This window comes from Kryptolebias marmoratus, linkage group LG2, assembly GCF_001649575.2.
Source record: "Kryptolebias marmoratus isolate JLee-2015 linkage group LG2, ASM164957v2, whole genome shotgun sequence".
In the NCBI taxonomy this organism is placed as follows: Eukaryota; Metazoa; Chordata; class Actinopteri; order Cyprinodontiformes; family Rivulidae; genus Kryptolebias; species Kryptolebias marmoratus.
The window spans coordinates 21,300,317-21,321,827 of record NC_051431.1 but is presented as its reverse complement, the minus strand read 5'-3'; the positions used below and the strand labels follow the sequence as shown (position 1 = coordinate 21,321,827).

General features: G+C 41.5%; 1 protein-coding gene across 2 annotated transcripts in view; it reads left to right on the top strand.

Annotated features, from left to right (window-relative positions):
• Positions 1 to 20,415, top strand: part of st3gal4 (ST3 beta-galactoside alpha-2,3-sialyltransferase 4) — a 40,252-nt gene extending 19,837 nt beyond the window's left edge. The window contains exons 3-12 of one of the 2 annotated variants that reach the window (XM_017419972.3): positions 178 to 249; positions 1,567 to 1,648; positions 1,909 to 1,992; positions 2,992 to 3,089; positions 4,207 to 4,267; positions 7,799 to 7,894; positions 10,566 to 10,755; positions 11,184 to 11,315; positions 19,211 to 19,363; positions 19,448 to 20,415. In XM_017419972.3, coding sequence (XP_017275461.1) covers positions 225 to 249; positions 1,567 to 1,648; positions 1,909 to 1,992; positions 2,992 to 3,089; positions 4,207 to 4,267; positions 7,799 to 7,894; positions 10,566 to 10,755; positions 11,184 to 11,315; positions 19,211 to 19,363; positions 19,448 to 19,540 — 1,014 coding nt within the window. In that variant the 5' untranslated portion in view covers positions 178 to 224 and the 3' untranslated portion in view covers positions 19,541 to 20,415. The remainder of the gene's footprint in view (positions 1 to 177; positions 250 to 1,566; positions 1,649 to 1,908; positions 1,993 to 2,991; positions 3,090 to 4,206; positions 4,268 to 7,798; positions 7,895 to 10,565; positions 10,756 to 11,183; positions 11,316 to 19,210; positions 19,364 to 19,447) is intronic. The other variant, XM_017419973.3, reaches the window with a different exon arrangement.
• Positions 20,416 to 21,511: the final 1,096 nt, after the last annotated feature.

The window sequence follows — 21,511 nt, the reverse complement described above, 5'->3', positions numbered from 1 at the left end:
CGCGCCCCGACCCCCGAGGGCTTTTGTGCCTGTGATCTAACATTGTGCCAATTGTGTACCGCACACGCGCGGTTCCTCTTTCACGTCGTCTTCTCACACGTGCGCGGTGCTATTTATAGAGCTGTGTGAAGAATGTCGGAGTAAGTCGAGTGTTTTTCACTTGTCTGCACCATTCAGGATGAGTTCAGGCACCGTGTAGACATGAGAGGACAGAGGAGGAGGTGATGATGTCCCAGAAGGCAGCTAAAAGTAAGACTTCATGCTGTTTTTTTTTTTAAGTCATTCAGAATTTTTTTTTTTTTTTTTCCTGTGTTAAATTCCTTTTTTGATTTGTTGTGTGCGTACATCAAATTTGGATGCCTTTAATTGGTACTGTGCACCCGCCGATGTTTCAGAAATACAGTTAGATGGATCTCAGAGAATCGGCTCATCTTTACAGTCTTCGTGATAAGATAATAGCACTTTCATTTCCATAATAAACAACCAGTCTATACGCCTCCATTGTCTTAGCACCGCTGAATGTATAGTGTGTTCAGCGGCGTCAGTTCTTGTTGAAGTCTTTTGTTTAAAATCGTAACAGCGTAAACATGGTTTCAAAATGCAAATGTTACAGTTTTTTGTTTTGTTTTGTTTTTCCCGAACATGCAGTTGGACAGGCCTGTGTAAAAACATGGTTAACTTTGAAAGAAAGTTAATATTTTTGCAGTATTTATTCAAATATTCCCATTGCCTAAACATAACCTGTGTTGCAGAAAATTAGCAGAATAATAAGTGCGTTAATAAAGGAGAGAACTAACAGGTTTTTTTGGGGGGTTTTTTGTGTGCAGCATTTTATGTCGACTTCCTTGTTGAAGACGCCGACGTTCCTTTTTGCTTTTTGTTTTTGTTTTTCACCAAAATTTAACCAGTCATGTTGGGGCCAAATTGCTGTAAGTTTTGGGCGAAACTCTTTCAGTCAGGATTTGAAGCGTGTCCTGCAGCCTGCACACTGTGTGGATCTGGACTCTCTTTGTGCTCCTCACCGGCTCTCTTTCATCCTTTCTGGCACTAAGCCTCCTTGGCAGCAGGAAACGCCGTCAGAAAAGCCGAAGCCCAGAAGATAAGCTTTTCCAGGCAGTCAGAGAAGTTAATTTAACTCAAAGGAATACCATTATTATTAGGTTTTACCTCCAAATCACTGAGTTCTTTTGGATCTAAACTTGGATGGGTTTTTCTAACACTTGGTTGGAATTCAGACATGGAAACATGGAATGTTTGAATGTTTTTTTTGTTTTTGTTTTTTTACTTGTTGTATAAACGAGTTTAAACAGGTGGAGAGTTTCCTGTAAACCTGTACATGTGTCTCTATATAACAACTGATACCGGATAGCCATAAATATTTGTTTCAGTATTTTTTTTCACTACCTATACTGGCACACCTGTTCAACTAGGCTGGCATCGCTTTTTTTTTTTTTTTTCCTTTTAAACCTCATTAACTACGACAAAGAAAACTTACTGCAAGATGTGAATTATGTTCAAAATAACAAATCTTAATTTCTTTCTTGTTTTTGCTCTCATTCGCTTCAGCATGGGGCCTCAGGCTTCTCCCGTTTCTCCTCTTCTTCATCACCTTTGTGACATACTACTATTCCTACACCATCCTTCAAAGGTAACTTCACACACTCGAACACACATATACACCCTCTTACTCCAGTCTTTCAGGTAAACCCGTCACAAACTGAGGTTTGTTCAAAGCTGAGTTGCAAAGCTGAGTTGAACAGACTCCAGTTTTCTGTTCATCCGGTAGTTAAACCAAAAAAAAAAAAAAAAACTTAACATGTGCCCACGCTTGCAGTTTTTTAGCAGTTACCGGAGCCTCGCGTTTGCAGTAACCGTGATCCCCGGCCATGGTGCTTTCGTGTCTTTCAGCTCGGCGGGTACCAGCAAGCCTCTGAACAAGTCGCTGTGCGGTGGCTTTCAAGCCAAGAAGAACTGGGAGAGCCTCAACTTGAAGTGAGTAAATGCACATCTGTTTTCTTTTTTGTTTTGTTTTGTTTTTTTTCCCCCCTCTTCATACTGGAGGGAGTGGGAGGCTTATTACCGGAGAACAGTGTGCCAGTGTTTGGGCTTGAGCGCAGCGTGCCCAGGGTCCTTTGCCAGCCGTGAAGGAAAAACAATTCTCAGCGAGAAAAGATCACAAGTTATTTAAAAAAAAAAATCAGGTTGAGTTGCGATTCCTGGAGGTTTCAGCCACTGAAATGGAACAGTGGTGACTCAGGAATATGGTTCTGATGAAGTTTGTTGGCGGTCCAAGTCATCAAACCTCACCCCTTAATTTTTTTTCTCTCTCTCTCTCTGCCCATTCCTAATGGCTACCCACTGAAACTCTTAATCATGCCTGCAGAGAAACCTCTTGTTTTTGGCTCCTAGTCCCTGTGGCTGCCAGGCCTGCTGTACCTGGCGGTGACATTTTCTTTAATTACACTCCCTTTAGCTGAGGTTTGGCCTGATCTCATGTAGAGAACTAGCTGACTCATGAGAATGAGGGTAACAAACATGTAGGAAAGTAAGCGTCAAAGACGTTAGGTCAGAAACATCTGGTTCACCTTCTGCAACCTTTTCATATTCATTTCACTCTACAAGTTCTGTAAATGTTACTGTTTTACTTCGTCCTCTTCGGCCAGCCAATAAATCCCCTCCACCCACCCCAAAAAAACAAGGATTTTAATGAAGGTATTTGCTACTGAATGGCATCATGGAAAGGCTGATTTTCTTGCAGCAAGTTTGGTTAACTTGCTTAATGATTAAAAGCAAACTTTTCAGCCATCACCTAAACGTACAAGGCAGGACTTTCATGTGTGATTCTACAGCATACTGGCTTTAACCAAAGTAACTTAGTCATTTTTGTTTTATCCTTCCTGCTTAACTCCTCACTCAGCTCCCTGAACAAACTGCAGTTCCGCCCAGTGTGCTCTTCGTGTTCTAACTCCTGCTCTGGTGCTTCTCACGCAGCATCAGCAGACGGACGAAGCTTTTCCTGAAAATGGACGACTTCTTCTGGAGGGAGCACATGTCCAAGTTGCCGTTACCCTACGGCATTAAAGGCAGCGGTACGTCGACTGTGCTCGGGTTCTCATACAACACCAAGGGCGGTGGGGGGAAAAAAACAAAGACAAGATAATTCTTGGCTGTTATGTGCTGACCTGGCCACAGCTGTAGTTTCATGTTTAGAAGACGTTTGTTCCCGTTTCCCTGTCTCTGTCTGTTTGGCCTGAAATTTCATCATCTATCGATCTATATCCTCAACTAACCGGATATTATTTTCAAAGCTAATTTAATACATTAACATACTTCCCATATTTTGAGTTGAACTAGGCTTTATAACCCCTTCTCGTTTCACCTCCTCACCTGCTTTGTCGTGATTTGTTTGCGAGTTAGAATCAATCGGGCAAACAGGAGAACCAAATTGGATTTAAAGTTAATTAGTGCTGGAACTTGATAAACATTAAGGAGGTAAGTCACAGTTTAGCACATGTCATGCATGGTTTTTAGTTAAACGTGAGAAAAAAACACATGCCAAATCTGTTTTTTGTTTTTTTTTAATTCTACAGCAAGGTAGGATATGTCAACTAGTAACTTTACTGTAAAAATATTGTCTTTTTCACCCAATTTAACTTGTTACCAGCATCCTACAGGACACATGTCAAGCAAATTGAAAGGTATATCTCTTCTTTTGTTCAGAAAATAGAGTTTTAATTCATTGGGCCCGTAATAATGACTAAACTTTGCCCTGCCCAATGTGAACATACAAATCTTGAGAATTCTCCTGATCTTGTTATGTCTCTGTCTGGTACAAATACATGTATCGTTACACCCTTAGTACACGTACATGTATGCTCAAAGAGTAAACGCCTGATTTAATACTTCAGCTGTTTGTCTGATTTACATATTACATTAATATGAGCAAACACCTTGTCAGACAAAACTGTGATTACGTTTAGTAAAATATTAATGTACCTAAGCGGTAAAACTGCCCAAACAGGTAGGTAAGGCAGAGTCAGCCACTGCTGTACGACATGCCAGCTAATAAGGATCTGATAATCTTCGTACTAAATTAGATTAGAGCTTTATGAAGGTTCAGTTGCCGATTTCAAAGCTGTTGAAACACTCAGCAGCAGTCTGTATAAATTGAAGGTTTAAAGCTGTTTTATTTATTTATTTCCCCAGAGATGATGCTGCTCAAGGTTCTTGCCGTAACAAATCAGCACATGCCAGCCAACATTGAGAAGTAAGTGTAAGCACGAACCACGTGACCTAAGTTGCCAAATAATCCTAGGACTCACCGTTCTGTCGCTGCTGTCAAAAATCATGTTTAGGTTAGAGCCGGTAGAAGATTCTAACAGTATGACAGTGTTGAGCAGTGTTTCTCAACCTTTTTTGGGCCAGTGCCCCCCTATCTATTATCCAGGCCACTTACTCCCCACCCCCACCCCCACCCCACTTTTTTTGGCCTGTTTATGTGAATAAATCTTTTTTATTCATGGACCTATAGCATATAATACCTGATCTTGGGTATGGCCCATCAGAACATCTCTGTGGGTCATTCTCCACCATGTACTGCCTCAATGAGTCCCCCACTTCCTGTGGTGAAGGCCATTCAGATGGATCTTCTGAGTAAGGCTTTGCCCCAACCCTCTCCTCTGCACCTCTGTTCCTCTCCCTCTCCCTCATCATCATCATCATCTTCACCTCTCTTGTCCACATTCTCCTCTGTGGTGGTTGACTTGCCATGTCTGCCTGCACTAATTTTCCCAAACTGACACAGTGGTGGTCAGCAGAAATTCAAACCCTCCTGGGCATCTAGGTTTTTGTGGCCTCACTAGCTGAATTATTCCTACCTGATGTCATCTCTGCTCTCCTCTACAGCAGCTGATCACCAACCTCATGTCTGTCTCCTTCATTCCTTCTCTGTGTTCTTCTCTAAGTCAGATGGTCAAACAAGTATTATCATTTACACATGCACAAACAGCTGTTACAGAAAATGCAGACTGGATTTTGGTTCCCCCTTTAGCACGCCCCTATGCGCCACATATACTCCACTTTTTGCGCCACTGGGGACACAAAGTGGAGCGGGTCTCCTCTCTGCTGTGAGATTGACAGCTGTCAGTGCTTGGGGAAGTGAGCGGGGCTTACGGCACGGTGCAGAATGATCGGTGCTTTCTCACATATAGCCGCCAAAGTCTACAATAACACAGAAATAAGTCAGTAGATCTGTCGCTTTAAAAACATGACCAGACAGATCTGAAAACTCTCTAAATGTAGCAGCAAAGTCGCTAAGTTGGCCCCTATTGTGCTGCAGCCCGTGCCGAAGACATTGCGCTGCACATTGGTTCCTTTTCAAAAAAAGGACGTGTGCGTGTGTATTATTTTTCGTGTCAGAAATGCAAAAAGTGGCGTGTGCGCTTCACGAAATGCATGTCTCACGGTCAATGCGTGAAACTTTAGAGCCCTGCTTTTATTCATAGACTAATTAAAGATTGTGACTGATGATAAGACTTTAAAGTTTACAACGACACAAATAAAGCTGCAGAGGAAAGTCGCAGCAGTGTTAGCCGACATCGATCCGGTGTTACACCGGCTGATGCAGCTGCTGTGATCCACTTGTCAAGCCGTAGGTCTCTGGTTTTAGAATATTTTTTGTTTTATTGTTGGTTTGTGTTTATATGCTTTGGGAACGCTGTTCCGCAGTCATGTCAACAAAACATCTTGTCCAGAAAAGTGTTAATGTACGTCTGGATGCTGGACGCTTTCAGGGAAAGTCCGAAAACAGAATATTGCTCTTGTAAATGTTTAACCACTGCGATAACAATGCGCTCACGGTGTATCCTTTAGAGAAATTCCCCTATGGAAGAGAAAGAAATTTTTCCAAGGGTAATACCACAAAGAGAGCGTTCTTTTCTCAGAGTTTACAAAGTAACTGCCATGTGGGACAAATTATAAAAACGATACTCTGATGTCCCGTTCTCCTGAAGGCAGCACGGAGCTGCGCCGAAGAGAAACGCCATCGATACAGTTTCAGTTCTGTGCCGGTTTTAATGTTTTAGGCCACAATATTTTTGCAAGTAGTTCAAAGTTTAAACTGATATTGTTGTGAATCTTTTGTATAAACTCTACCTTTAAGCAAACGCCCCCCAAAAGAATATCAACGCCCCCTTTTTGAAAATATTGCTGCCAGTGCTCCCCGTCATCCTCTCAATGCCCCCCAGGTGGCGGTACCGCCCCGTTGAGAAACGCTAGTCTAGAGCAAAAATACCATGTTTTAAACAGCATTTTGGTATTAATACAAAAATTAAAAAATGCGTACCACGATGTAATGTCATTTAGTATAATATATACTGTAGTTTTTGCTACTTTCACTCCTTAAGTTTATCATTTACAGCTGCAGCCAGATGTTTACCTCTACTTGTCATGGACATAAAAGCCATATTGTTTGATTTTATTGTGGATTTTCTCTGTTCTACACAAAAACTAAACATGTAGCCACAAATATGTATATCCCAACTAATATTTGGTGTGATGTCCCTTGGCCGAGTTTAGCGCTTCAACCATGTCCGTTTTTGAAGCCTTCAGCGAGCTTCTGGCTTAACTCTGGATAGATATTTGATCCCTCCTCTTGGCAGAATCGGTAGAGTTCATTTAAACAGGTTAGTTTCCTGGCACAAACCTTGCTTTTAAGCAAAGTTCCCAAATTTTCAATTCAGTTAAGGTCGGGGCTTTGGGAAGGTCATTCCAGAGGCTTTGTGCTAAGCTGCTTTATCCAGTCAGAAGCAGTTCTGATGCTTTTGTTGGTAATCCCAATGTTGTCCAGGTTTTAGCCATTGATTTGAAGTAAACCTGAAGAGCTTGGAGGTAGTCTTATCTTGGGGAGACCGCCTCACATTGACTCCATAACATAAATACCTCTTGTCATTTAGACAAAAAAAAACCCTCAATTTTGTCTTGTCTGACTATAAAACGTTTTTCCCCCAAAGAAGGCATTTGGCTCGTCCATGTGGGTAGCTGCAAACTTCATCCCAACTGGAAGGGGGGGGTGGCATGCGTCACTGTGGATAGCGATGCTCGTTTTCCCCCAGTTTCCACTTTATGGCAGGCCTGAACCTTCCGTGGGTTGTTCCTGAACATCCCAACCAATGTCCTACCAGCGCCAATCAGTCATGATCACCACGGAGATGTTAACAGGCCTCGATCTTGTCAAGATGAGACATCCCAGAGCCTTTCAGCACCACGTACATTTAGGTGAACGCACGTAGAAGTTTGATCATCTGCTTTTGGTACTACTAATATTTTGAAACCGCCGACCTTGGTTTTCTTTGACCGCCACAGGGGTTGAAGTGGAATTGCCCTCGTTGTTCCATCGTACGCAGCTGAGTGACAGCAGCGAATGCTTCGTGCTGCTCTGCTTCACATGCAACCTGTGAAAACTCTGCACTGTCTCTTGCATCTCCCTAAAAGCAAAACCCGAAAAGTTGTGGTTTTGACACTGTGACTGCTTTATAACCATGGCATATCTCGAAACAAGGCCGTGCAAAAACACACTGTATATTTCAGATAATTTTATAAAGCAGTTGGTACCCACTTAAATAACTCCTTGTAAGTGACAAAAACCCCCAAAACAAAACACTTTTGTATGTTGTCGCTTGAGCAGCTTGTTTATTATGCTGTTGAAAAGTGAGACTTTTTCAATTTTGCTACATATAAAACACCACAAACAGTGCGTGTTTTAACAGTTTGTGATGTTTCTCTTTGTTTCTCTTTACAGCCTTGAATGCAGAACCTGTGTCATTGTAGGAAATGGTTTTGTGGTTAAAAACAGCTCATTGGGAAGCCTCATCAATAAATATGATGTTGTCATCAGGTGAGCAGGACACCATTTCCTCATTCTAAATGCATTTATCTCTATTAATAGACATTTATTTGTCATTAAGGTCTGTCTGTACCGCACAACATATTTGTTCTCTTTCTTCCCATTTAATTTTTCGGCTCTGAAAGTGTTTGCACACTTAGAAACCACAAACCCGAGGCACTTCTCGTTACTTCTCGTTACAAATCAGTTTGTGTTAAAGAGGAGTTGTGCAACCAGAGGGCGAATTATTTTACCAGTCGATTTTATTGCTTTTAAAAAGACTTCAGGCAGAGTTTTTGTTTAGATTTTACAACCCAGTTCACATTTAGAAAACTCGCACCCCGATCGCTGCCACTCGAGCCAGTCGTTCATATTGCGTGTGCGTAGTATAGAGAAATAAGTAGGATTAACATCAAGGTTTGACCTCATATGACCCTTTTGTTTTTTTTCCCCCCTTCTTTTTTTTTGTAATTTGAAAATTAGGATGTAGATTGACCCTTTAATGCTGACACACAGCCATCCCTTCTGCTGTTATCAAAGTTTGGGGTCAAATACAAGAAAAAAGCCCAGAAGAAAGTATTCAGTTTGCTCAAGGACAAAGGCTCTTTGCTAATCCAACAATGAACCTTGGAATGCACATGTGCATTCTGACTTCTTCTAAACTTCTTCTAAACAGGAATTTGGCCTGTCCACAATGCATTTTTTTTTCTCTCCCCCACCCCACCTCCCTCCTCCTCCCACCCTCACATCTCTCCTCCTCTTGTCTGGAGCCAAAGCAGTGTTGAAGGTATTGGCATTCAGAATTCAGCGCATGCCTAAGAGTTTGACACCATGGAGCTGGTTCTGTCAGACAAACACCGCGAGCTTTAGGACTTAATCATTGCACCTAATAAGGCCTCGGCCTGTTCTACAGTGCATTGATTGGATTTAGCTTTGGTGGACTTTAAAAGTGTCCCATGGTACAGCTCTGTTGAAAGTAATGAAAAAATGTGGGGTTTTTTTTTGAAAGAAAGACATGTTGCATTTGAGCCCCCCTAAATCTGAGCTAACTGAATTCATTGACTGTTAAGGGCAAAACTCAAATAAGTGATGGGGGGGGGAAGATACAAAGAAGAATTTTTTGACTACTCACTTTTTATTACGACTAAGCGTCACTGAATACTTGCTATAACGGCAGCAAAATTGTTTTCTCGTTGGCTTACTAATGAATTCGTCTCATTAGAGCGCATGAATTCAACAAGAGAATTTTGTCGTTGCAGATCTTACCAGAAATCTCTTACAACGTCCGAAACTGAATCTCAAAATTAGAGTTTCAGTCCTTGTGTCAAACATGCAACATAGTCCAATACATAATACATAATAGACACACTGTTATTGAAAGATTTCTGTGGGGTTCCCCAAGGTGCAGTACTGGGGTTGTTTCTATTCCTTTTTACACAAATGATATTTGCAAAATTTCTAAACTGTTAGAATTAATACCGTTTGTCAGGGAAGAAAACCTTAACTATTTAAATGGATAATCTAGTATTTTTTTCTCTCTTTTTTTAAAGTGATTGTACTAACCATTGATAACTATTGATAATAACTAGGAGTGGTGACTTCAATCACAAAACACAATATGGAGACAAGGGCAGAAGTCTTCTTCGAAGCTAGACAGACCGTAGCCACACCTTTAGAGAACATAAAAATGTCTATAATTCAGTCAATTATGCAGAAATTGTGCTCCAATTTGTAGTGGTAGTAGCTGAGAGTCATTCATAACATATACTCCCATTGAGCAGAATCTTTGCTTAAAATTGTTGCAGCAACTGTTGGAGTCAACCCTGTTTGTCTGTTAGCAAAATATCTCATAAACCACCAGACGGATTTCAATGAAACCTCCGTCAAGTAATCATTGGATGTATCGCTAAAACTGGTTAACTTTCGGAGTCAACTCGATTCAAGATGGCCGCCACAGATAACTCAGATTAGCCAACACAAAAGTGGCTCTAACTCAATCCACTTTTACAGATGTTGAGCTAAAATTTGACCACGTAGTAGCTGACAGTCACTCATAACTGCGTAACCTCTCCGAACAGATATTGACCTCATGATATGAACATATTTTCAAGGTTTGAATAAAATGGTTGCCAACTGGCATTTCTCAACATAATGATCTCAGTTTTAAACCTGGCATGAAAGGCAGCAGGCCACATGCATTCCTTCAAAGAATGTTGGGCTTCTAAATTTTGGATGCGTTCGCTATATTTGTTTTGGATTTTGAGTCTGGCCATTGTCGACACAGTTTTTTCTTTGTATTTAATTGTAGTTGTTCAAAATTAAGCCCCATTTCAAACTAGCATAATCCCTTCCTCTTCTTGGCTCAGCTTATCTTTCTAAACAAACTGGAGTTTGGACATAAAGAAGATAAAGCAGAGTATGTAAACCTACTAAACTCCCACAGTAAAACCAAGAGCATGTAAATATGCACAGCCTTTGAACGGGTACCAATAAAATGTACAGTAATGTAAAAATAATACTCAATTTAAAGCATGAAAAGTTCTTAGAAACGGGGCAAGAATGTGAAATAGAAACTGGTTGCTTCAGGTATTAATAGACAAATGTTTTCTCCTTGAATTCTGAAATGTGCCTTTAAATTCCCATTGCGAGTTTCAGTAAAGGAACCGAATGAATTCTGTTTCAGGTTGAATGACGCCCCGGTGAGAGGCTACGAGGACGACGTGGGGAACAAGACCACCATGAGGTTCTTCTACCCGGAGTCGGCCTACTATAACCCCGAGATCCAGAACGATCCCGACACACTCATGGTTCTGGTGCCTTTCAAAATGCAAGACCTCCGCTGGCTCAAAGAGATCCTCTATAATGAGAAGAGGGTACACAACACACACACACATGCATTCCACAGACACATGCTGTTTAGTTTCTTTCCCAGCTCCTTCCAGTCTTCCATGTCGGGAACAAATGCCTAAAACGTTAAAACTTCCGCAAAGCTGCTGTTCTCACAGTTAAATGTAGTTTCCATCGCAGACATCCTTCACTCTGTTTGCTCCTGGCATCTCCGGCCTCCCACCGCTAATAGATGCGAGGTCATTACCCGCACAAGATTTAGTGGCCTCCAGAAACGAGGGAGGCAAGCGTTCAATTGCATCTCGGTTTGCATAAATGAACTCCTTCTGCCAACCAAAAATAGCATCCCCCCCACCTTTTTTTTTTTTTATCGTTGCTTACTGCCTTCCTGTTCCTTGTGCTTCATTAACATCCTGGCCTTTCTTTCTTTTTTTTGTCCATATGTACGTTCCAGGTCAGGAAAGGCTTCTGGAAGCCTCCGCCCCAAATCTGGTTGGGCGACACGAGTAAGATCAGAGTGCTGGACCCCCACTTTTTATACCAAACTGCAGACAAGCTTCTCCAGATTTCTCATCAGAAGGGAAAGGTGAGGGATTACTGTCACAACGCTACACTCGGTTTTGCCGTTAAGGCTTCGTAAACTGCGCTACCAACGGCGCTCACTGGTTGTGTTTTATTGCATTCTGTACTCCAGTTTTCCCACAAGAACCTTCGCTCTTGTCTGCTCCTTTTCATTCCACACCCCTTGGTATTTCTTTGTTTTGTTTTGTTTTTTCCCCCTGCCTGCTTATCACCGTTTCCCACATGAATGTTAACAGGGCTGGACGGGCCATCCGCTGATTAGCCGCAGTTCCTCAAGCAGTTTGTTTCAAGCGCCGTGTAAACTGTTTATTTCCGGAGGCGCTTTTCTAGGAACGCCGTTGCCGTTTACGCTGTAACAGCAGCAGCAGTTCTGTTGGTCCTGTTCCTTCAGAGCGAGATGAGTAGTTTGTCATCAGAGTGTCTCATTACAAGACGGCTTCATGTCTTGGATAATTGGTTTTTGGAGAACAGCCAACAAAATCTTTTAAAATTTTATCATCTGTTTTTAGACAAAATTCCTCTTCTCTGGGAAGTTGAGTCCTGCCTTTAGCTGTCTGATAAAAGTCAACTTTTGGAGCCTGTTTTTACTGATTCTTATATTTAGTTGATGTTGGTTCAGAGTAAAAACTCAGAATATTTAAAGAATAAAAAGCCCAAATCGCCTGCTGCCTGTCATGTTGGAGTGTAGACTAAGATCATCCTTTGTTGAGAAATGACACTGTTAGTCGTTTCGGTGACACCTCGAACATGAGCTTGATCTCACTCAGAGTATGTTGTCAGTGACTCTCAGCTACTACCACGCCAACGTTGAGCTCAGTAACCAGACCCTCCAGGATTTCGCGACGTTGCGATCGCAACTATTAACGCAATATCAAGCAAACCCCGCAAAATCGCAACTTTGCCCAAAACACCGCAACTTTAACCCAATATTTATTGTTTCTAAAGTGATTCGCCACCGTTTCTGCCGTCTAGTCTCTTCTTTGTGGGTTTGTGTCGTGTGGAATACAAAATAACTCCAAATAAGTCACGAAGAAGAGATGTGACGTCACATCCTGTTAACATCCAAATGCCGGGAGCATGCAGGACCAGCGACCGAAGCCAAAATGTGCACTGATGCTTCACATTTGCCCACAAAGATTTCAGCAAAGGGCCGCACAAAACAGTTTCCTACCCAGCTGCACGAGAGTGGGGGGAAGCTGTTTTGCACGTCCTGCAGTGTAATCATCGAACATAAACGCATCGACAAACACTTTGTGTCTGCAAAACATGTGAGGAGAGCTGCAGACCAGGGACAATCCAGAAATGGTCATGAATGTCAGTTTATAAGCTATCAAAGTTCTCAAATAAAGCACCTTTTGAGAATGTCAATGTTTGTTGGTAATTAACTTACAAACCTAGTAAGTATTTTTGGTTTATATATTAAAAGTTATGTTTTTTTAATTGATTTTAGTAAAACAAATCGCAACTTTTAGGAAAATGCCCCACAAAATCAGGCATTTTAGTCCGCAACAATCACAAAAAATTCCCGCAAAATCCTGAAGGGATTGAGTAAATTGAGTAAATGTAAAACTGACTAGTTTGGAGCCTTTATTTGTGTGTGAGTCAAGTTATAGACGTTCATCCAATGATTATTATCTGCAAGTTTCAATAACATGTCCCCACTAGCTAATGGGTTATTTTGTTAACTCACACACACACACACACAGAGACAAAAACACGACCACCAGCTTTTCATCTCTTGGCAGCAGGTAAAATGGAGAAAATTCCATTAAAACACAGTAAAAAAAAGTGGAATCATAACCCTTCACAAGCTCATGAGGAAGCTGGGGTTGAGCAGTGACTGAACATGATCTCTCCTCACATTGGATTGTGACATTCTGGGTTTTCAGTTGTTTTTTTATTTATGGAATGTGGTTTGATTTTTACCCAGCTACCAAGCAGAGGCTTGTGGGGTCAGTCCCTGGTTTGGGTCTAGGCCAAGCTTTGTTTTTGGTTCTGGTTGTCCACCCCCCACCCACACACACACACACACACACACACACACACACACACACACACACCCCTCTCGGGAACAATCCGAACCAGAAATGGTACTCTTTCGGACTGCAGCCCCAAACACAACTGGTAGGTGCGCGAGAGCAGTGAGCAGTGGGAGGGCAGCCGTCTCGCAGGCTCACCAGCCAGGAGCTCGGTACCGTCTGCACGCACCGGACGGAAAAGAGCCGGGGGCCAGAGAAATGGAGGCAGGCGGTGGGGGAGCACAGAGCAAAGCAGGGCAGGGTGAAGTGTCAGGGAAAACCAAGACCTAAAGTCAAGTTCTGCAGCATGAGTCAGTCAAAACCTAAGTTTAAGAGAGAAAAGGCCATTTTTGTCAACGTCTTTGTTCTACCACCAGAAGCCAAAGGTGAACGATACTGTCTTTGTCTTTGTGTGTGTGTGTCTTTCCGTTGGCAAATTATCTGTGGAGCGACTGGCCGGACTTTAATGAGACTTTCAGAAAGGAATCATTGGATGTAACAGCTTTACAGGTGTGGTAGTAGCTGAGAGTCATTCCCCACACATACTGTGTATAAGTATGACTCTCTTTTTAGCTCAACAACAAAGATCATTAAATCTTTAAGATTGTTCTTGTCCTGTTGTTGTTACCATTCCTCTGTTTCCTCTGCTGTGCGAACACAGTCAAATGTACGTAGACTGTATAGACAGGAGATAGTTTGTTCCTTCCTAATTTGCATGCCTCTGTTAAAACAAGTTGTGCAGCCGGAGCTGAGTAATGTTTTGGTGTCGGTGCCAGAGGCGGCATTATCTCCTCGACCTCTAAGAGCCTCTCTAATATTTGAGCACAATGTCCAGGAGTTGGAAAAAATAGGAGCAGGCTGAGGTGACAGAGGCTTTGTCTCCTGTGGATTTACAGGAGGTGGTCTCTTATCATGGTGAGGACAGGGAGGAGGATCAGGTTGTCCCCCTGCTACCTAATTAATGTCTTCCCCATCCTCATCCTCCAAAGCTACCTGCTCTTTTAGCTTTCTACTGTCCTTTCTGCAGTCAGCTTGTATTTGCCAATTGTTTGCTACAAGGACCATGATGTAATGTTTTATTTTTAGGATTTTTGTTCTTTCTATGATTAGGACCAGTTCATCACAGGCTTGGCAGGAAATTTTACCATTTAAGTTATGTTCTTTGTGCCATACTTATAAAAATGTTATATTCTGCTGGGTTTTTAGTAAACATGTACACAGTAATCCCCCTCAAGGTTTCCACTTTTCTTGGATTTACACTTTCCCATCTTTTGTAATTTGTCTCCCCTTTAAAGCTAAACCGAAGTGTTTTGAAGCTAACATCAGTTAAAATATGCTTGTTGTAAAAATTTTCCCAAAAAATAAAATCTATATTAATTTTTTTAAATACTGAATATTGAAAAAAAAACAAAAAAAAAACCACTAGGGGTTTTTTGGCTTTTTCCGTGACCGAGCAGAAAGTTTTACGAGGAATTAAATGTACCGTGCAGATTAGTAATAATGCAAAGAATGCTGTGTGCGTTTGATAACTTTACAAGGTTCAGATCGTAAACAGGTCTGTTTTCTTACGAACTTCGCACCGCTTTTGCATGACTGGTTTTCCTATAATTGCATCAAACAGGTTCTTTTTGGAATGTCGACCAGATATTCGAACACTCCTTACAGGTGCTATTTGTGAATAATAAACAGAAAATAAATTGAGGAACTATTCCTCCAAGGCTCATCCTGAAAGCACATGTCGATGTCAAACGTTGAGGGTTGGGCGTTCTCATCCTAAGAAGGCCATCTGACCACGCCAGTGAGCAATGGACTAAAACTCTGAATTAAGCATTATTTGCCCGTGTTCCATTAGATTAGGTTGTCTGTAATGTTTGACGTTGAAAACGATGTGTTGGTAGCTGTTTTAAACGTTGCAAAGTGCAACATTATTAGTAGTTTCTGGCAGGAAGTGTGATTTTTCTCCTGAATCAAACCTGTGATGAACAGTTTGTTCGTACAGACACTGACTGATGTTGAGCACCTAGAATCTTTAAGATTCTGTCATACTTCATAAGAAGTCAAGAAGTCTGTTCGCTGTCACGTGGTCACGAGACGTTGGTTTTCTCCCACACCTCTCATCGTCCACAAGATCTCCCAGGAAGCCCATCACTCCTCCTACAGTGTTTCTTCTTGTTGGCTTCTCAACTCCCCTGTCCTTGGACAGATTTTTGCTTCCCATACTACAATCAGACGTGTTTATAAAACCGACTGAGACGGTACACGCCATTTGACCACAATAGTGAGCAAACGAAAGGAACATTTCCCTACGCTGCGTGGTGTAATTCCTCCCGGCCACCACAGCCACGAAGATCCACCTGTGTCTCCACAGTCTTTTTAAGGTTTCTGAGTTTTGCTGGAACAGTTGTAAAGACGGCTGTATTTTCTAAAAGCCTCGGCCAGCTGCTTCTCAGCTGAGCAGTAGAAGCAAAATGACTCCATTAAAGCTCACCGGCTTTTCCGCATAAACAACTTCTGACCAATCACACAACACTGCGAGAAGAAGTTAGCTCAGGGCCTTGTGTCGTGAGCCGGCAGACGAAGCTGCGAAGAGAACAAAATCGTGCAATTGTCGTCACGCAGCCACGGGAATGAGAGCCGATTTCGTGACTTCTCATGGAGGACGCAAATGGCTTGAGGGTACAGTTCAAGAAAAAAGAAACAAAGGGTTGATTTTCATGTGGAAATAGTATGTGTTGTGCTCTACAGTTAAAGTTCTGTGTTACGTGGTTGAAAGACAGGGTTGGTCAACCAGCCACCCGCTGGAGGCCTGGGTGGGTCAACCTTACTGATAGTTCACTCATCCCAGATAAGGAGACACCTCTCTGGGATCCGCCCATCTGTTGAGTGTCTTTGTCAGTGTTATAGTCAGCTCGTTCTGACCTATTTACTCCTCAGGGATCCTTGCCTTCCCTTCATAAGTAGTGTCAGTTTTAAGACACTTGAGAGGAAAACACACACAAATGCATCTCTCTATTCCATGTACAAAACTGCACATCAGTTAGATCCTTATAATGTTTTTCTCCATGCGGTTTGTCTGTTAGGTTAGCAAAATACCTCATAAACCACTGGAAAGATTTTAATCAACCTCTCAGAAGAAATAATTGAATGTACAAATACAACTCATTAACCTTTTAGAGTTAGACATATTCAAGATGGCTATCACAGGTAATCCATTTACAGATATTGAGCAAAACTTTGGCATGGTAGTAGCTGAGCATCAACCCTAACTTACTATGTCACGAACCACTGGATAGATTATAACAAAACTTTCAGAAATCCGTTATTGGATTGACTCTTACAACCCGGCTCATTGGGCTGCAGAAAATGTTGTTGGGTTTATCAACGGCTAAAGAGTTGTATGACTCTATACTCATTTTACTCTACTACAAGTTAAAACATCCCGGACGGGCCCCCAATATGTCATGACCAGGCTCATTGGGCCAATAAAATATAAACTGAGCACAGCAGCGTTGACTTTCAGAACAACCATCTGCAGCTCTCCACCGGGGCTGTTGGTCGTCTCATTGTTCTGGTTTATAGAAGCATTTTAACATCGGTGGTTGTTTTTATAATGAAAATGTGAAAACTTTCCACAATGTTGTGTTCAGCGTCGAATGTCTTTTGTTGTGGCACAATGAGCTGGGTCCTAATATTAACTTTCGGAGTCGACCCAATACAGGTTAGCCGCCACAGGTAGTCAACCTTAGGAAGGAAATATGGCAATAACTCGGGCACTTTTAGCTCAAATCTTTCTGATATAAACTTTAAATCAAAACTGCTGAGCTGCCTACTAGCTAACGGGGTCCTGATTTGAAATGAGGTCTTGCTGCACCTGTGAGGATTTCAGTAAGTTGTCTTTAGTCTGATAGAAACTTGTTACAAGGCACCCTCTAACATAATGGTTGTGTAAACTACACAACACCCAGCCCTTATTGTTCCTGTCTGGGATTATCTTTTCAGATTTACAGTTAAATCTCGTAATGTGTTGGATAAAAACATGTGGGCCGCAAGTTTTTAAGGGTGCCAATGCATGAACATTGAAGTTGTTACTGTTTTTCTTTTTTTAATTTTTCTTCCATTTCCGTCCCGTTCCGTTTCTAACTTGTCCTCTGGTAGACCTGACTGTGTTATCCTCTGGATAATTTGTACAACTAGCGTACACAGCTGAATGTCTGCTGGGAGCTACAGATAGGAGACAGATCGCTGCTCGGTGCTCCATGTGACTGAAGGGAAATGGAAAAACCCCCAAAATGAAACAAAAACTCCCCAACTCGTCTCTCGTATCTTATTAAAAGTCATATAAACCGCAGGAACGATATAACTGACTAATGTGACACCCTGACTTTTTAACAATTTGCCACCGTTGACAAATTAAAAGAAGGAAAACCGACTGGACTGGGTGGTGCAGAGATTAATTAGTTGTGAGACGCTGTTTCTATTAAGAAAACGCAACAACTGAACATTTAGCAGACAAACTCATACAGGCCCATCTTAGAAGAGTTTAGCAAAGAATATCAGTTTGGCTTCTTTTACTTGTTAGCTACCCTCTTTCTACATTTAGCATTTGTCTAGCCTTTTACTACTTTTAGTATTTAGGTAGCTTTAACTATCCTTTTGCATTTTGTCTTTTTCTTCAAAACACTGTGGCAGCCACTCAGCTCTCAGCGGTTAACACCTCATCACAGGAAATACGGTTTCTCTAGTTTGGGCTTGAAGTATGCTGCAACTTTAAATACAAACCTATTGAATTCAACAAACAAAAAACAGAAGCAAACAAATTTTCTTAGTAGCTTCAACTGACCGAAGTATATTTCTGTGTTCAGTATCTTTCCCTGCAAAACAACAAGAATAAAAACAGAATTCTTCAGCTCTGATTAGACAAAAAACACTGTTTCACCTGTATCATGAGCTATAAACATATTTGCACTAGCTCTTGAAATAAGGAATAAGGTGCATTTTTTTGTCACCCTTAATAAGGATTAGTACTTAGTCTCAAAAACGAACCGATTCTTTATTTTAAGGGACAGATGGAAAACCCTACGTGGTGTACAATCAAACTGGTTACTGGCCCACATCTCATTGTAGCTTTTCTGAATTTGTGTCGTTTTTGCGTCTTATGCTACAGCGAATGCATTGATCTTATTTACTGTTGATCATGTGGCTCATAAACTGAGACGCACAAATCACAGACTAACATAAACCATTTCAGCTGTATGCCTTTTAAGGAGTCGCTTTATGAAGATTTCAACCAGCTTTGTGGTTAGAAGTCAAGCATGTAGATTATACTTTTAACCGTTTATTTGCAGTAGAGTCCATCCATCTTGCTGCTTTAAATGAACCCATTGGGCAGTTTGTCTAATAATTGCCAAACTGTTTGGTTAAAAACAAAAAAAACACAAAGCTACCTGTGAGATACACACTAAGCTGTGTATTATATGCCATCTGGAACTTGTAAAAAATAAACCTCTTTAGCGGGTGTTAAAATGTATTTTTCATCATGAAGATGCTTGTTCTGATCAACAGGAAGTTGGCTGTGTGCAGCAGATAATTTGTTGCTCTTTATCGCCATCTAGTGGCCGGATGAGAGGCTTACCTCCATCATGCTTAAAAAAGCTGGTAAAACAGGTGAAACATTTAACTTTTTCTATGCTTTTTTTTTAAAAAAAACTCAGCAGTAAGTTTAACATCTGTATTTAACCTTTAGCACTTTTTTCTTTTTTGGGTGTTTTTTTTTTTTTTTCTTCTTTCCATTTTAAGGTCACCACTAGAACCTGCTAATGTCCCCAACCGATCAAACAAAGAGTACTGACACCATTTATCTCCTCCTTCCGAATTCTTCCAGATTCCGGTGCACCCTACCACGGGGATCCTCGCCGTCTTCGTTGCTCTCAACTACTGTGACGTCGTTCACATCGCTGGATTCGGATACCCCAGTTCCAAAAAGCTGCACCACCCCATCCACTACTACGGATACGCCACTATGAAGACCATGATGGTAAGGTGGCAGTCGCCTGCCGCACGTCGCACGTCCTCTGTGCTCTCGCACAAAACTAACTGTACCCCCCCTCTGTGTCTCCAGCAAAATTCTTACCATGACGTTAACAACGAAGCCAAAGCCTTGAAACGACTGGAGGATTCAGGAGCCATATTGTACTTACACCCGCACCTATGATGCACATGCTCTTCTCATCAATATCTCCATGTTGAATACTAGTAGTAATAATAATAAGAATAATAACAATAAGAATAATAATTGATAGATTCTCTGACTTGAATATGCTGTGAATGTGCCTTCTGCGTTGGGATTCAGGATTCTGTGCACAACTAAAGCGTGCAAAGCCGAAACACGTGCTAAATAGTTAAACTGCTAAAAAACACTTCTTTTTTTTTTTTTTTACCCCGGCACTTTTGACTCAGCATTTTGCATATTTTTTGTGTAACTTGCAACTTTTGAATAACCTTCAGAATGAGCTCACAGGACTGACACGGCACTCAGTTTTCTGTGAAATCTTCAGGTTTTTTTTGGTGGGGAGAGGGATCAGTCTGGACTTTCACAGGCCTTGGGGAAAAAAAATGAACTTGTTACTGACTTTTGTAGTCAGCAGCTTTTATAATTCTCCAGGTTCTAAGGGAATATGCAGCTTTTCTTCGCAGATTTCACGTGACTTGGTGAGCCAAATGACAGTTATACGTTTAACTCATCTCCCGTGCTACCGTTGGGTTCGGGGTTGACTTTCAGGTCATTTTTCTTTGCTTCTGAGCAAAACAAACAGTTTCGTTTTCATCACAGAAGCGTGTTAAAGTCTGTGGGGGTTTTCCTTCAATTCTTTTTTTTTTTTAATGTTTGAGTTTAAATGAACTGCTCATAAAGTTGGGGTTTAGCTGCATTTTGCCCAGCTGCTAAGACAAATTAGCAGTTTTGTTTGGATCCTTTAATTTATTTAATTGTTTTTTAATTTTTTTTTTTACCACTGGATATATTTGTATGTACAGAATGAGTTCTATTTTTGATTAAAGATGATGATAATTAATTAATGATGATCAAAATCAATCATGACTTTGGAGAATTGTTCCTGTCCTATAAATCTAGGCACCTTTTTTCTGGAGCTGTCGAAGACTTTTGGGCTTCCTGCCTGCGACTCCTCCCTGCTGGCTTAGTCAGGGCGGGATGTAAATGTAAAATTATCTTTGTCTGAAACACATCACTGCAATGAAAACCTGCGAGTGCCTGTTTTAGGGCCCTTTTGCTGGTTCCAAGCCCTGCTAAAAGAAGACGATTGGAACTGTGAAATTAAAAACAAAAACAAGAATCAACAAAAGGAAGTGATTTTTTTTTTACTCACTTTTTGTCCCACAACATTATTTCTCTCTCACAAGCGCTACGCTGATTTCCCCCGTTGCTGAGGGTCTTACATAGTGAATGGTTTGAGTTTTCCAGATGAGAGTTTTTCCTCAATGGCAATTGAATAGGTCGTAGAAATGTACATCTTTTCTGATCGACTGAAACTAAGTTTAGAGAAGGTTTTTCACAAGGACTGAAGTCTTACTTTACTGATAAAGACTGGGGAGGGAGAATATATTTACCTTGTTGTCGTGATAATTTGCTGTCTTGAGGCGGCGCAGAGTGGCGTATTCCGCCATTGTCACCAGGCGCAGTGGCAGAGCCAGAGGGGGGCCAATGGTGGCCAACATAGATTAAGCTTCGGCCACCCCAATCATTCGAGGAAACTATACTTTCTATTTTTTGTTTAACTTAAAAGTATAGTTTATTCAGATAAATGGGGAGGCTGTTTATAAGTTGGTACCACACTTATTTTTCAAGTTATCCAGCTCACAAGACAAACCGGAGAGGCGGACAATATTCCAAGTCCCATCTCTGCGTTACGAGGGGGGACTATAAATTAGTTGATGTCATTTAGGGGCTTTTAGGGCAGCCACTAGTTGCTTTCCTGACAGAGGAGTTGGCAACATAGGTCACTAAACGGCCTCATTTATGCCTGCACTTCCTTCCATCCGTTCATTTTATGCCGCCTATCCGTGGTCGGGTCGAGGAGGCAACAGGTTTAGGAGAGAAACCCAGACCTCCCTCTCCGTAGTGACCCTCTCCAGCTCCTCCTGGAGGATCACAAGGCGCTCCTGTGGG